Source organism: Anopheles coustani, chromosome 2, assembly GCF_943734705.1.
Source record: "Anopheles coustani chromosome 2, idAnoCousDA_361_x.2, whole genome shotgun sequence".
In the NCBI taxonomy this organism is placed as follows: domain Eukaryota; kingdom Metazoa; phylum Arthropoda; class Insecta; order Diptera; family Culicidae; genus Anopheles; species Anopheles coustani.
This window is the reverse complement of record NC_071289.1, coordinates 55,144,028-55,159,071: the sequence shown is the minus strand read 5'-3', so window position 1 is coordinate 55,159,071 and position 15,044 is coordinate 55,144,028. Positions and strand designations below refer to the sequence as shown.

General features: G+C 46.3%; 1 protein-coding gene across 2 annotated transcripts in view; it reads right to left on the bottom strand.

Annotated features, from left to right (window-relative positions):
* Window positions 1-711: 711 nt before the first annotated feature.
* LOC131262771 (transcription factor mef2A) overlaps window positions 712-15,044 on the bottom strand; it is a 61,605-nt gene continuing 47,272 nt past the window's right edge. Inside the window, exon 7 of one of the 2 annotated variants that reach the window (XM_058264843.1) lies at window positions 712-3,330. In XM_058264843.1, coding sequence (XP_058120826.1) covers window positions 1,892-3,330 — 1,439 coding nt within the window. In that variant the 3' untranslated portion in view covers window positions 712-1,891. Of the gene's footprint in view, window positions 3,331-8,625; window positions 10,539-15,044 lie in introns of those variants that run through there. The other variant, XM_058264842.1, reaches the window with a different exon arrangement.

Here is a 15,044-nt window from a genome sequence, read left to right as displayed (position 1 = left end):
CACTCACCAAAGAAAACGGTATTTTTCAGCTTGGAAAAGGCACGACAAATATTAAAGTAGAAAAACGAAGTACAACTATCAACACTCAACCGTGAAATGAAGCGTTCCCCTAACTAGGTTCCATTCAAACACCTTAAATTACAGTTTCAATCTTCTCTCTCGCTTCCGAAATACTAACGCTCTTTTTTAAGGTCACAGTTAGTTTTATTATAAAAATTTGCTTAAAAAACTTCGTAAGTAATTATGCTACTTTATACTCTTCCGCTTTTGCAAACTGCGCTTTCTTCAAGGCAGCAGCCCTACACTTTATCGTCTGGAAGGTAGGAAATTCTCTCCTAACCCTGGTACCACTAGCAAGTTTTATAAACTTTGGCATTTTTTAAAGATCTTCTGCGCACCAGATCGTGTGATCCGGAGCGTTCTTACTATAATGCGCGTGAAAACAAAAACATTCCTCATTATGTAGCTTTCGGTCTATGCAGGATACGCATTTGATTTGATTGCTTACCGTCCAGTAAGTGTGTCTGTCAAAGAAAATATGTTTAAATAAAGCTAAAAGACATATTATTGCTTCCCGTTTATAGCATCCTGTAGATTAGTTCTTTAGAAATTGGGTAGTTTACAAGACAACCCACCGAAGAGTTCTCTTCCCAAAGCACTGGTGTTTTATGATTCACCATCTGAAAAGTATAAGTTTTGCGACCGAGGGAGAAATGCTTTTAAAAGTAAAAACAGAGTTGCTCAAGCCTTGTCTTAAATATTCCCTAGGCTATGAAGCCACTGATCTTCAAAGTGGCAAATGAGAACGTTCATATAAGGCTGTGATTATTATTTTTTCACACTTCGATGAATATTCGAGGAAATTGTTACGGGGCAATAGTAACCTATTTGGCGTCTTTTTCAGTCAATGGACAAACTTTCCTACTAGAAAAGACATTTTCAGATGTCACACAGACAACAGACAAAAGGACGAAATAAAGGTTACAGTCATAGAAGATGTCTATTTGCAATTATTACTCTAAAATCGCTAGTGGAGAAAATAAGAAACAACCAGGGGGAACACAAGTTAACCAGAGTGGACAAAATAAATTTATGAAATGTATTATAGGTTGCTACAAATATTGCAAAATATAAATGTGACTCTTTCTTCAGTAGACTTTCGCTTCAAGAGTCGATAAATAGATGATCTTCTATTGAAGACTTTGAACACCAGAAAAAGCTATTACAAAAACTATATTACATCATTGAAACTTGATGAAAACAGTAGTTAGGTTCAATAAATCATGAGTTGAGAAAAGATAAGGTCGCCCCATATTGCTGCATTTTCACTATTGCCCCTAACGATCGTCCTGCAATCGAAACAGAACTAATTTCCAACTCGCATTTTCTACTAAAGACATAAAACGTATCGATCTCTCCACCGCGGGACATCGCGGAACGGGAATCCCTTGGAATAGAGTTCACCAACGTGCTTTCTTCTACTACTATTTGGCATACCGAGCGCCTGGAGTTGTCCTCTCGATGATCGTCAAGCACTTCTTCATCATTCCGCATGGGGGAGATTGCTTTTTATTAGTTGGTGATTTGTACATTTTTGGTCGCCCCAATTGCGGTGTCCTTTCCCGGCTAGACCCCTGTTATTTCCGCACCATTCCCGTGAGTATCTGAGCACCGCCGGACCGCGGTTGGCTTGTGGCTTATCATTCCCTTTCCCGGGGCGTTCCTTAACACTACTCTTTTATGTTACATTGTTGCACACAGTTCGTTCTTCCCCACCGAAAAGGAACTGCGGTGTTAGTCTCGTAACTTAGCTAGTTCCCAGCCCTTGCGTAGTGTGTGTTTCTATATACAGTGATCGTGCTTTCATTGGCCCCCTTCCCCACCCCCACGGCTACATCGTAGTCTCCGAGTCGGGCGGTGTGTGATAGTTCAGATTGTAGGCCGGCGGCCCACTGTTGAGGAACTGCATGGCCCGGAGACTTTCGCGCGAAACCGACCGTCTGTGGGGTAGCGCGGGGATCGTGATCGGATCGCTCCCATTCCCGTTCGCCGTCGTCATCATCTGCCCACCAGCGTTCGCGGCCGTTAGATTGGCGAACACATTCTCCACCGGTTGTGAACCGGCCGGTAGTCCGCCGCCCGACGGGGACACATTGTAGCCCCGATTGGTGACTCCCCCGGGTGCCATCCCTCCGCCGACACCACCGCCGAGGTAGGAGCTGAGGGGACGTGTTCCGTGAAAGTTGGAATAGCTCGAGCGGACCGACGGTGGTCGGTTGGTTCCGTTGGTTCCGTAGTACTCCTCGTTCAGCTCCGGACTGTGGTTGAGGTTGGTGGTCGAATGCTGGTAGACTGGGTTCGACAGACCGGCCACTCCTCCTCCTCCGGGTCCCGATGGCAGCTGAGGCGATGCCGCCCACGAGGTTTGCTGCTGGAGGAGCGGCGAAGATGAGTTCATGTTGTAGTAGATCGGATCGATCGGGCTGTTCGTTCCGTCCAGGAGCGTCGGTGTGTGGACCAGATGTTGCCTCCGGTGTGGCGGAAGAGGAGGCAACTGCTGCTGCTGCTGCTGCTGCTGCTGCTGCTGCTGCTGCTGCTGCTGCTGCTGCTGCTGCTGTTGTTGCTGGTGTTGCTGCTGATGATGCACCATCTGGTGATGATGTTGGTGCGCTCCGAACGTGTTCAGATTGTTCGTGGTGTCGGTTGTGCCCGGGCCAAAGTTGTTTAGCTGCCCTAGGATGTAGTCGTTGTTCAGCGACTTCAGATTGGACTCGGTCAGATCGGGGTTTTTGTTGTGCACGAACGGCGGGAACGTCTTGGTGAGGGTCATCGTACCGGCCGCATCCTCTAACCCGCCCGCCAACTCCTCCGCCTGGTGGCGATGATGGTGCTGTTGCAGATGCTGCTGCAGCTGTTGTTGATTCAGCAGCTTCGTGACCGGATTCTGATGATGCGCCATCTTCCGACGGGAGTTACGCACACTGCTCCGATGATGATGGTGGTGATGATGGTGGGCCGCCCCTCCACTGCCGGACGCGTTCGTGCCGGATGAGGAGGAATGGCCAGCCCGACGGCTGGAGGTGCTTTGGCGGGCCGAGGTGCCACCTGACGTTCCCCGCTGCATCACCGAGCGCCGTTTGACACGCCGCGGTGTCATCGGTTTGGGGCTGAGGGAGGACGGCGCTCCACCGGCCCCACCGCCCATCATGAGATCGTCATCGTCATCGTACGCATCGTTCGGGTGCGCCCCACGGATCGTGTCGACCGACCGGCTGAACTCGATCGAGTACAGCGATTGACGGTGCTTCGATTTCTTGCTAGTTCTGCTCACTGCATTTTTTTATCCCACGGAGCGGAGGGGACGGAACCACAGGGCGTGTGCGTGTTTGTGCGGGTGCGTACCCAAGGATGGAGGGACAGGTTCCGGAGTGAGGACGAAGACGGAAAAATAAATACAAAAAACCAGAGGAACAAAGTAAGATACAGAGCGAGAGAGAAGAGGGTGGAGAAAAAGAGAGAAAAAAAGGTAAATAAAATTAACAAAACATTAGTAAAACATATCTGCACAAAAGTAGGCATTGGAGTGGAAAAGGAGCGAAATGGAGATGGAAGGGAGAAAAAATGTGATGGAAAATTGTGCCAAAATAGAAAAAAAAGTTGTTTGCGATCATTTTCTATCAAATTTAAAACGTTGGTAAATGCTTCATCATTATCCTATCTCATGTTTGGGTTTACTTTCGTAGGTTCAGATAATTTTCAACGTTTAATGAATTTATATATTTCTTTGCCAAATTTGAGGAATTTTCATATATGTTCGCTAGATTGAAAGATGAGAAGCGTTTCTGAAACAAACAATAAAATATTTGGATTATGCCAACAAATGTTCCATGAAATAGCAATTAAAAATTAGAAAAACAAGTTCACTAAACTAAAAACCCTATCAAAGGCCAAAACTTATTTCACGGAAACAAATTGCTTCAGTAAAATAAAAATAAATTAAATTGAATTTATTCTAGAAGCACATAAACTTGACATAGAAGCCCCATTTGCGTCCTCGGGTGGCTTTAATGTTGCAACCGGCATTAAATTGGCGACGGAAAGAGCGTGTTGAATAAAATATTGATCGACCGCAATCACCATCATCGTCAGCTGACTGGCGCTCGTCTGCGTGGTCGAATATGAGGAGGAGGAAAAAATATAAAATCGATTGCGTGACCCGGCTCGAACCGAACCGAACCACTGCTGGCCTTCTGGGGTGACGCGCATTGACCATGAAAGCGTACTGCAGGAGCCAGTAAAGACGAGTCCTTTCGTGTGCTGTGGTTTGAGATCGTCTTGCCTTTGCCTGGAACGGTAGTGTTAGCACACTAACGGTGCAAGCAAGCAAACCAAACCGACCGACGGAAGGTGGGCAACGGCCGGCTAAAAATAGGATCCACCCGAGAGGATCGATTTTTGTTCAGCTTGGCGCAGTGGTTTAAGGAGGTCCTCGCTTGGTAAGAGGTTGCTGAATCAAGTCTATGGTTGCGGATGGCAATGCGCAAAAATGCAAAGAGAAAAGAAAGTGAATCTGTGCCATTTCGAACGGAGGTGAAAGAATAAATGATAATTTACTTTATTCCTTTACCAAACGGGTGCCATTGTGCTAAACCAAAAACCAAACCGTATGTGTCAATAGTCAGAATGCTGACAAAGCGTTTGAATTCGTGAATTCTAATCAAACCGATGCAGACGGCAGACGAACACTTACCAACTTTTATTCTTCAAGATTGAAAGATCGTCGACATTTTTACAATTGTCTTTTTCCTGGGAGCATCGTTTCGAAAATGAAGAAACAAGGAAGGATGGATGTGGGATGATGGTTGAGGGGGATATCCATTTTCTTGCCGTTAGTCCAGTCCTTCGTGGGGTTGGATTGGATTTTTGTTTCTTAACACCTTGTTGACGGGAGACGAAGATCTTCGTCTGTTTTTGACTCAACGTTGAGGACGGAAAGACGGACATGTACGTTGCACGCATACCATTGCACAGTCGAGCATTCGGGTTATTGGTTCGTTTCGTCGTATCCGTTTCGATCGGTCGTTCGTTACCGGGGCAGCTGGCCCCGGTGACAGCAACTAGTTTTGGGAAAAAAACGCCCGTCAACAAAGTGTTAAGGTTAGCTAAGCCACTACTACACGATCGCTAAGCCGCGCGAACCCGGTTAGTTTATTTTTCTACGGAATAAAGCAAAATATTATTAAACCATATGACTGCGAAGCGCAGCAGCACGACGATTCCGATGTAAAATATGTACACACCCAACACCTCTTATGCGGATTGATGTCCATGAGTGCCTCACTTGTTAGGGTGGCTTATGAGAGGAGCGAAAGGAATATTAGTCTCTGTTTCGTGTAACGAACGGCGAGAGTATCCGATCAGGATATCTAAACGATTTGCTGTGAGATAAATAATGGTTAGGGAATAAATTACTACAAAGTCTGAAATTAAACATGATGTAGATTACGGTAAATATACAATTGACTACCATTAAACATACATTTTACTTTACATCTACTACAAAACCCCATAAGACGGACAAAATCTTATCGATTTTAAAGTAAACCGAATGTAACAGCATGGTAAATCGAACACAAACATTGATTAGGACGCTGCGTACAGTTTTTCCTTTCCTTCGGTCGTTGCTGCGGGGCGGAAGGGCAACAGATGTAATTTAAAAATAATACCCCCATTGTGTTGTATTCACAGATGTTTCGCTCCAAAAGCAAAATAAAAAGGAAGAAAAGCACGTATGTTTTAGGTAGACAGATTTTGTTTTAACTTTTACTTAAAATCCCATTACGGTTACACGAAAAGGTCGATTGAATACAACATAAAATAAAGCTTAAAAGTGAAGTACGGGTTCTTTTTAAATACTTTAAACGTTTTTTTGTTTTATTTTTATTGCTATCTGCTTTATACCTGGACCTCACCCAGCGGAGGCCAAAACGCGAAAACATGGCCCGCAAATCTCGAAACCAAACCGTTGTATTTACGAAGATTTAGGGGAAACCAATTGTTTCATTTTTTTGCTTTTCTTTTATATTTTTCACTTAGTTAAACTAATCACAAAAGTATTCCACTAAATTCGCATAAACTTCCTATCATTTTCGCGGGAGGTTTTGTGTTTTGTACAAAGAAGCTATTTCTTTCGTCTTGCTCGTATAACAGCTTTTCGTAGGCCATATCCTAAAGACTACCGGCACGTGATGGGGCATATACTCAAACAGTCACGGGAAAAATGAGCGTGCTATCAAACTTGTGTGTGCATGTTTTTCTTGTCTTTACTCTCTATAAAACAAAATACTAAACTCAAGTAACAAACTTAGCTCCCCGCTGTCTGGTGTCTAATTGTACCTAGATTATTTCTCCTACGGCTTTTTAGCCCAGGGCAGAGCCTTCTTCAACGGCGAAGGCTTTGGTTGCGGCGACGTGGCCGTCCTTGGCAAGCAACTAATGATGGTGTTCTCCCGATTTCGCCGATTTGCCGTTGGGAAAAATTACTATTGACCGAACTTCCGACAGTCAATTACGCTTCGTCTGCAGCCATCTTTGTTTTTCTTCTCTCGAACACAGTTTTTTGCGGCTTCTATTCTATCTTCGTGCGCTTTACCAGATTGAATACAGACGACTTAACGATGCAAGGATATATGAACTACGGACATCTAAGTAACGATTGGTTTAACATAGCTTTCGTTGCCATTGGCAACACTCGAATACTACTAACCGGAACGACGGGGTGAAGGTAACACAGTCAAAAGAGCTACACGATCGGCAGAGAACACCCGATAAAGCCATATTCGATCGTGAACGAACGAACTAACGTGCTATGATGCCCTTTGCCTCCTGACTTGTCGAACATGGGCATAATCTACATATAGTATTTTCTACACTTTCTTTTTCTACTACGCCTAGCGTACAAGAGCAAATCCCTAATTGGCTTTAGTTGGGAAAAGTTTGATAAATTCGCGTAAAACATAAACGACACTACGTATTTCGTGTTTTGGTTAGGACGTCATTTTAAGGAACATAGTCGCTCCGAATGTCTTTTCGTGCGAGGAAACGAATAGCACAAGAAGTCTAGTATAATAGGTCTATCATGTAACATCGCGTCACGGACTAATCTAACCTCCCTTAAGTAAACTATACATTTGTTGATCTTTTCTAGCGCAGAGAGCCTCCAATAGGTAGTAGCTGGGGTACAGATAAATTATTTGTTGAGGAACAGAATAAACGGTTTACACTTGTCTAACAAACAATGGAAATTACCATTTCGAAAGATTAATCTAACAGAAAACGTATTCTGTTTCGAATTTGATGCTACATTTTCATTGATACAAACGCTCAATGCTGCATATCAAAAGAGTCCTAGCAGCGCCTACAACCCGACCGGTCGGGGCCGTGAACCCAGTGAAGCTTGTTAGAGACTGGCACACAAACAAAACTCTTCCGTTCTATCTCATTAACGATTTCTCGCACCGTGAGCGAGAAAGGGATGAAATAAAATAAATCCACTCGGCTTTGCGCAAAGCGGCAATTAAAAAACCGAGCGTGGCGTTACATTTCCCAAAACGGACTCCCCCTTAAATCTTTCCAGTGTTGCGTTATTTTGCTGTGGGTGCCATTCCTCGTCTGATGGGTTCGTGGAAAACCTTGGGAAACCACCCTGCTCGGAGGGCGGACGGGTGAGGGGAGAATGGAAGGAGAAAAAACATCCGGAAATTGATATCATAAATCGTTGATGCGACAAAACGCGCGGCAACACGGCACATTTTCCCACGCAGCACGGCGCACTTCTTCACGGAAGAAGTGAGCAGTAGGCGACCCCTTCAACCTTCCCACCCCCACCTCTAATACAGTTTGTCGCTGACGCAACGGCGACCGAAAGCGATTGCAATAATTCCTACAACCTTACACGCGCTCTACTAGGATATCCTCCTCCTTCGGCAGCCCTTGTCGGCGGGGGTTGGCAAGAATCGCGGTAGTGGTAAGAGAGCCACATCCGTCACGGGGTCACGACTCCCTTTGGCGACGGATGGAACGCGTTGCCGCCAGCAAATCGAAGCGGGAAACATTCATCCTATCATTAGGCATTGCCTTCTAAACCGCAGGCGGGGAAAAGATGTGCGGAAGAAGAAGGGCAGACATTTCCACACCAACAGTCCCGTCCCGACGCATGGAAGGCACGTCCGGATCCAGGGCAAGAAGGAAGGATTAGTAAACGCCCCACCAGTGGGGGAAACGATGGCGACATGCTGGTCCGTGGAGAGTGGGACGAGGTCACGATTCAAAAACTCGGTAGAAACTCTTCTATTTAGTACTGCGCGTCCCTCTCCGTGTCCTCGTACATATCGTCCTGTCCCGCTATCAATAATTTAATCCCGGAGGACGAAAAAGGAAGCATAACGGGCCTGTGTCGAGCGGTTTCTGTCCACCCTCTTCTATCGTTTCGCTAGCGTTACACTATCTCTCGCTCGACAACAGTGACACGACGTCATCCAGCAGGAACGCAACTTCTCGGCAAGACTTTTTGGCGCCTTTGGTATGGATACAAACTACCCCCCGCTTCTCACAACAAACACGACGCTTTCGACACGATGTTTCGTTCGTTCCCGATTCGAGGGAGTTTTCTTGAGGAGCTTGGGAGATTAGCGGCTACTTCCGGGGGCAGTTCTTGTGGGCTTAGTTCCCGGGATGCTCTAGGATCACGTAGTCCGGATAGGCACCGTTGTTGCTGCAGAACGATCGTGGCCGTTGCTGCTGATGATGATGGTGGTGATGGTGGTGGTGATGGGAACTGGAACCGTTTACCGCACCACCGCGACCCGAACCGCGCCTACTTCGGTACGCCAGCCGGTCCTGCGACTTTGCCCGGTGCATCACCATTACCGGCAGGGGGGAGGCGTTGTTCACGGTGTTGGCGCCACGATGTTGCTGCTGAGCAGGAGGGTAACAGCCCGGTGGGAAGTTGTTGTTTTCCGAGGGTGGAGAAGATGGGAGGGCGGCCGCGTAGTATCCGAGCGGTTTACCGTTCCCCACCGCCAGGCCGGGAAACTCCCGTATCTGGTCACATTGCGTGGCCGTACTCGGCAGACGCCCACTGCTCCCGCTTCGGCTGGCGGGAGGGAGCTGACCCGGGAAGCTTCCAGGGCTATTTAAAATGTTACTGGTGTGGTTGTTGTTGTTGTTGCCGTTGGTGTGATTATTGTTGTTGAGGTGGATGTTGTTGTTGCTCGAATGGACGTTCGTGCCCGGCCCGGTTCCGTTGTGCCGCCGGGCGATCCGGTTCAGGTTGGGAGACCGCGTGACGTACGCATTGGCGTTCGGCGTCGGTGCACCGGAATCGCCGGCACGCTGGTAGTGCTGCGGGAGCGGTGGCACTTGCGGGTGTACCTGCGGCACGGGAGATCCTCGGCCACTCCAGGAGCCCGCCGTCGGTCCCATCATTCCGACGAGCGAGTTGCGCTTCTGCGGCGAACCGTTTGAACTGCCCTGATGGTGATGACCAAGCTGTTGGGCCGATCCACTCAGCGCTTGCTGCTGCCGCCGGCCACCGCCTTCTTCCTCACCCAGCGGGTGCTGATGTGGGTACGGGCCGTTGCGTCCACCACCCTGCAGCACCCCGTTGAACGGGTTGCTGATGCCGAAGTTGTTGCTCCTCGGTTGATAGGATGAGGCACTGCGTGGGATGAAGAACGTGTCATCGTCGCCGGCTTCCGACGATCGCTGTCCGTGGACCATGTCGGCGTACCGGAGGATGCTGACGCTGCTACTGTTCTTGCGCAGCGGATGTTGGTTGTTGTTGGTGTTGTTCAGGGCGGCCTGGTGGTGCTGGTGTTGCGCCTTGCTGAAGCTCGCATTGCGACTGAGACCTCGCGCCGGCGGCGTCGGAGGCGACGACTCGGTGCTATCCTGGTGCTGCAGCAGGATGACCCGCGAGCCGCCGCTGTTGATGCTGCCACTGTTTGTCTGCGGCGCGTGACTGTTCGTGTGCGTGTGGTTGGTGTACTGATGGTGGTGCTGGTGGTGCAGACTCTGCGGGCTGCTGTTGATGAGGCTGGTGAACGTTGATGACGGTGAGGATGAGGATGACAGGAGGGTGTTAGTATTCGAGGGTGAGTGGCTGTTACTAGCGGTGGTGGTGGTAGTGGTGGTTACGACTGGACCGTGCGGTCCGTTTAGTTTCGCCTTCGCCAGCACCTCGCCAAGGCTGGCCCCCGTGTGAGTGCCTGTTAGCCCGCGCGGACCATGCGGAAGCGCCGGCGGGGCTGGCTCTTTGATGGGAGGCCCACCACCGACACCGGTACCACCGCCAACGCCACCACCACCACCGTCCATGGTGCCGTTGGCCGTCAGCAGCAGCAACTTGGCGCTGCTGGACGCTTGCTTCAACTGTGTCGAGTTGGCACTGTTGGTCGTCGGTAAACTACTATAGCTCACGTACATGGGATGCACGGCCGTGTGCTGGGGACTCTTCGCGTCGCCTCCCATAAAATCGACTGCGGAATAGAACAACAACACGGGGTAGAGGTAGATGGTAGAGTAAGGCAGTGGGCGGTAGTAGCAGTAGCAGTAGTAGTAGTAGTTGAAGTAGTAGAAGTGGTAGTAGCAGATCACGTCGCAACGTCGAACGAGGAGACAATGAAGAAAAAGACGAATGAAATGAAAGAAATAGTATTTAGAATTAAACAGATTGAAAGAAATGACAAGTAATAATCAACGATGAAAGAGATTACTAACAGGACCAACAGAAGGAAAGGACAGAACAGAAAAGCATAGCATGGAATGAAACCTCTTATCGATCCTTCAATAGTTCTATTATTTCCAGGTATCACTATTGTGTGAATACACAAAAATGTTTGAGATAACAATTATTCCCTATGTGTCCAGAGTTTCCTTTGAGCATTCATTGACACTGGAGATAATTTATAAAGCTCCCGGGGGAAAAGTTTGTATGAAATGAATGCATGGGGCTATTGAGGTCAGTCGTGCACGTGCTTATGTAATGGAGAAGAGCGAACTGGTGGTGGGTGAATGTGAAAATGACAATTATATTTCGCGAAGTTTTATAGCAGCTTGAGTAGTAAATAAAACCCCTTTTTTTTGCTTAAAATAGTAAAGTATGGATCAGGATAAAAGAGTTGTATTTACACGAGGAAACAGCATGTTTCTCAAACGATCTTTAAACGCTTCGGAGTAAAATATTCGAAAACGATAATGCAGAATTTTGATTTACAGGTATTTACATTTCTCTGCCAGTTCATAAAAAATTTAATAAACAAAAAATTTATCTTTTTACCATCTTTTAATCACTATTTATTTATTTGCAACTTATACTTTTGAACATTTTTCAATTTTATCACATTGAAAAATGGGATTGGTATGCAAGACTAATATACAATTGAAGTATGGGGTAGGTTATAGGTATCAGAGGACATTAATTTTGATTAAAACGTGATTCCTTCCGTTTGTTTCTTTTCTGTTTTATTGTAAAAAAAATCCTATCTGACAAAATCTGAAACACAGGTGACCAATCAAAGACGCATATTTGTGCAAAAGCATGCAAAGTAAATATTTGTCTCCAATGTGTTGTAGCATAATTTGACAACTTCGCAAATAAATTATGTTCTTGCGGAATGAAGCCGTTCACATTCGATCGAATTTTCCGTACGCTTTGGTTAACCTCAACATGAGTGTTTACAATTCAATCGATTTTTCTAGCAAGTCGCTTGCAGTTTACATTTAATTAACCGTTGGTTGGTTTCAGTACCTGCTTCAAGATTGCTCATTAAACATGCAGGTCTTATTTGGCGGAAGGAAATTTCCAATCGCAGACCCGGTTGTCGCATTCATGCGAGGCAATTAATTTATAAACCGTTCGTGTGCAATTTGAATGGGATCGGTGAAATATGAGCCACCTCTTTCAGTTCTCATTAAAAAGCATCGCGCTTGTATGCGTCCCTCCGGAATAACGCTCATTTGGCACGATTAGACGTCAAATATGTCCTTTTTCGAGAGAGGGCACGTACCAGGGAAGGAAGGATGAGATACGATGGGGCTCCTCATTGTGTGGAGTGTTTTTATTTTCTCAGCCCACAATTGTCGGGTGAAAGCTAAAGCTGAAAGATCTCCAGCAAACATTCGAGCAACAGGATGAATTTCCCGAGAACTGAGGAGGGCTGAAGCTGGGCGCTTCATAAACCGTAAACGCGGGGACATTGAGATTTTGCCAACCAGCAACCAGAGTCACCTAGGTCAAGTATGGTTCACACATACACACACGTACACAATAAACTCGGAGTGCAATCCAGGTTGACGGAAGCGGATGAATTGTTCCGCCCCGATGTGCATGAAAATTTAAACATTATTCCCGTCACATCCTGCATGTTTCGTCTCACATTTTCCCTCCTCCTCCCATATCACATTTCCTACCCTTCAGCTCCGTTGTAAATATTCTCACAGCGCTCGCACACCCTCAACTAAACGCATGAGCGATTATGTGCGGCCTTCAATTATTAAACGCTATTGGCTCTTGGGCGAGACTTGGAGGCACTTGCGGATTTGTTGCTCTTTTTCACATCCATTTTCCAATCAACGGCCGGGCACGTCATCGGCAGCACCGGAGCATAAGCGCGAACGTGAACGGATAAACCACTCTAGATCCCCGGATGGATGAACAGATTTGATCAATTTTTGGCCCAAAATTGATTTCCATCCCGGCGACGAGCCTTGAAAGAACGGCGTCGTGTGTTGAAGGTACTTAAACTAAAATGTAATAAAATTGAAAACAGGAAAAGAACATAGAAAGGACGGGCCGCGATAAAGTTTCCCGCTAGGGAAGGAAAAGGGTAGAGAAGCAAAATGTGCATGTGTGTAGGTGTGTACAAGGCAACACCGTCTTCGGGAAGCGTCTCGAAGAATGCAAATCATTCACTTTAATCCTCGAGGGTGTTTGGAGGTCTTCCCCTTCCGGGAAGACGAAACGGCTTACGAAGAGGATTCACTGGAACATAAAGATGTAAAGAAGTCCCGTACCATCAGAATAACCCCCATCCGCAACGCCCTTCCTTCCATTCTTGATTGGGAAACAAGGAGCGGCGCTTTTTCCGGCGGACTAAGTGCCCTGCTCACATCGAAAGAACAGAAGCGAATTTTCGGGAGCTTCATTCATCTCTTTGTAAGAAGTGGAGGCCAATAAAAGGCGCAAGAATGGGCGACCCTAATCGCACGCCCAAAAAGTGATGATTTGGCCTGAGGGAAAATAAAATTAGCGGACGGAGGAAGGACAGGGGAGGCGCCATAAAATGTGCGGTCATCCCTAGTGCCGAATGTTCGTCTAGGGGCAAGCGTTGCCACAAATCAAGTGTTCCCACAAATTCAGAAGCGGGTCCTAATCGCTTCGGGATGTACAATCTATCAATCAAATTGATCTTTTTATTGCAGCCAGCGGGATTTCACCTTTTGGTGTATGTTCCGAAAAACATCAAACAAAATAGCTGGTGAAGAATTACACATTCCATTACAGGACAGTATTTAGTCACGACACGTTTTCTACCAGGATAAAATACTAAACAAGTGTAACTCTTCACGGCTTAAACCTTAAACACGTTGACTGCCTAACGTTTTTGGCACACTTTTTTAGTACATTTTTTTTTGATAAAACTTGCTTAAAATATTTATCAAACCGATGGTTTTCGATGGCCATTGAAGGACTTAGCTTCCCAAAGAATTTATTTTTCATATTACTACAGGTTTTATGTTGCATTTTCATTCACATATGGACAAACATTTGTTAGAACTAATGACAGCTGGCTATCAAAAATGATAGCCATGGCAGTCAACGTGTTAATTAACAGGTTGGTTTCACAAACGACAAGTGCATAACACAATCAATAAAGTTAATGTAACATTATGCGGAAAAAGGCATCAAATAAAAACTAGTTCACTGGCATCTCGTCGCTGTCTGGCATCTGCAGAATTTTGTCGACTTCCGGAAGCCAACAAAAATGCTGCCGGCTCCAACTGGCACACTTCCAGCAACGTCAAAGGTCCCCAGAAACAATGAAAAGAAATCTTATTAAAACAAAACAGGAACAGACACACAAAATAAGGCAACTCCTGAAGGCGGAAACTAAACCAACCGAAATGGCGTCTCTCGCTGGTTCGGACAGTACGTGCCATTTTTCTCAATACGTCACGTATTTCACCTCAAAGAAGCGTTTCGTGAATAAAAATGCTAGGTGACACTTGCGCGTACTTTAACCCCGTTTACGCCGGGAACGTGTTGTCGGGTCAAGAGGCTAGCCAAATGAAAATTAAGGTCGCCACGCCTGAAGGAGCTCCGTCAGGAAGCTGCGAGTAAAATTATGCTAGCAATTAGCGAACCTTCAGAGAGAAGGACAGCACAGGTTTGCATTGATTTATTATTTATCGTAAATCAATGCAAACCTATGTAGTTCTGATAACCTGTACTATTCTATAGCATAAATAATAGAGTTACTTTTGCAGTTTTAGTTCATTTATTTTGTATATTTTAATTTCCTCTACTATCTTGTGTGTTTTTCTCATAGTTTACTTCAGGTCAAATATATCACTAATTCAGGCGTTTTTTTTTTCAAACCCTAAAACAATAAACAAGTCGATGACCTAAACTGATAACGAGCAGAATGTTTGCGTAAAATGCCATCCGGAAATAGAACCAACATTCGATCCGTGAGTGAAAAGAAAAGAAAACAAACCCTACGGAATTCGAATTGAACCGCCGAACCTGGGCACCTAGAAGACAACTTCATAAAGGCTCGAAGACTTCACGATGGCGAAACGGTGGATGCACTTTTGCAATGCGATCGCTGACCTTATCGACCGACCGAACTGCACCTCAACGACGACGGGGAGCTGGGAATCTGAGCTATTTCCTTTGCCACACGGTTGCCAACCCGGTCCCGCCACCTTTCCCCACGAATGCAGGGTCGTGTGGCTGAGAAAGTGTGATATCGAAAAATTTA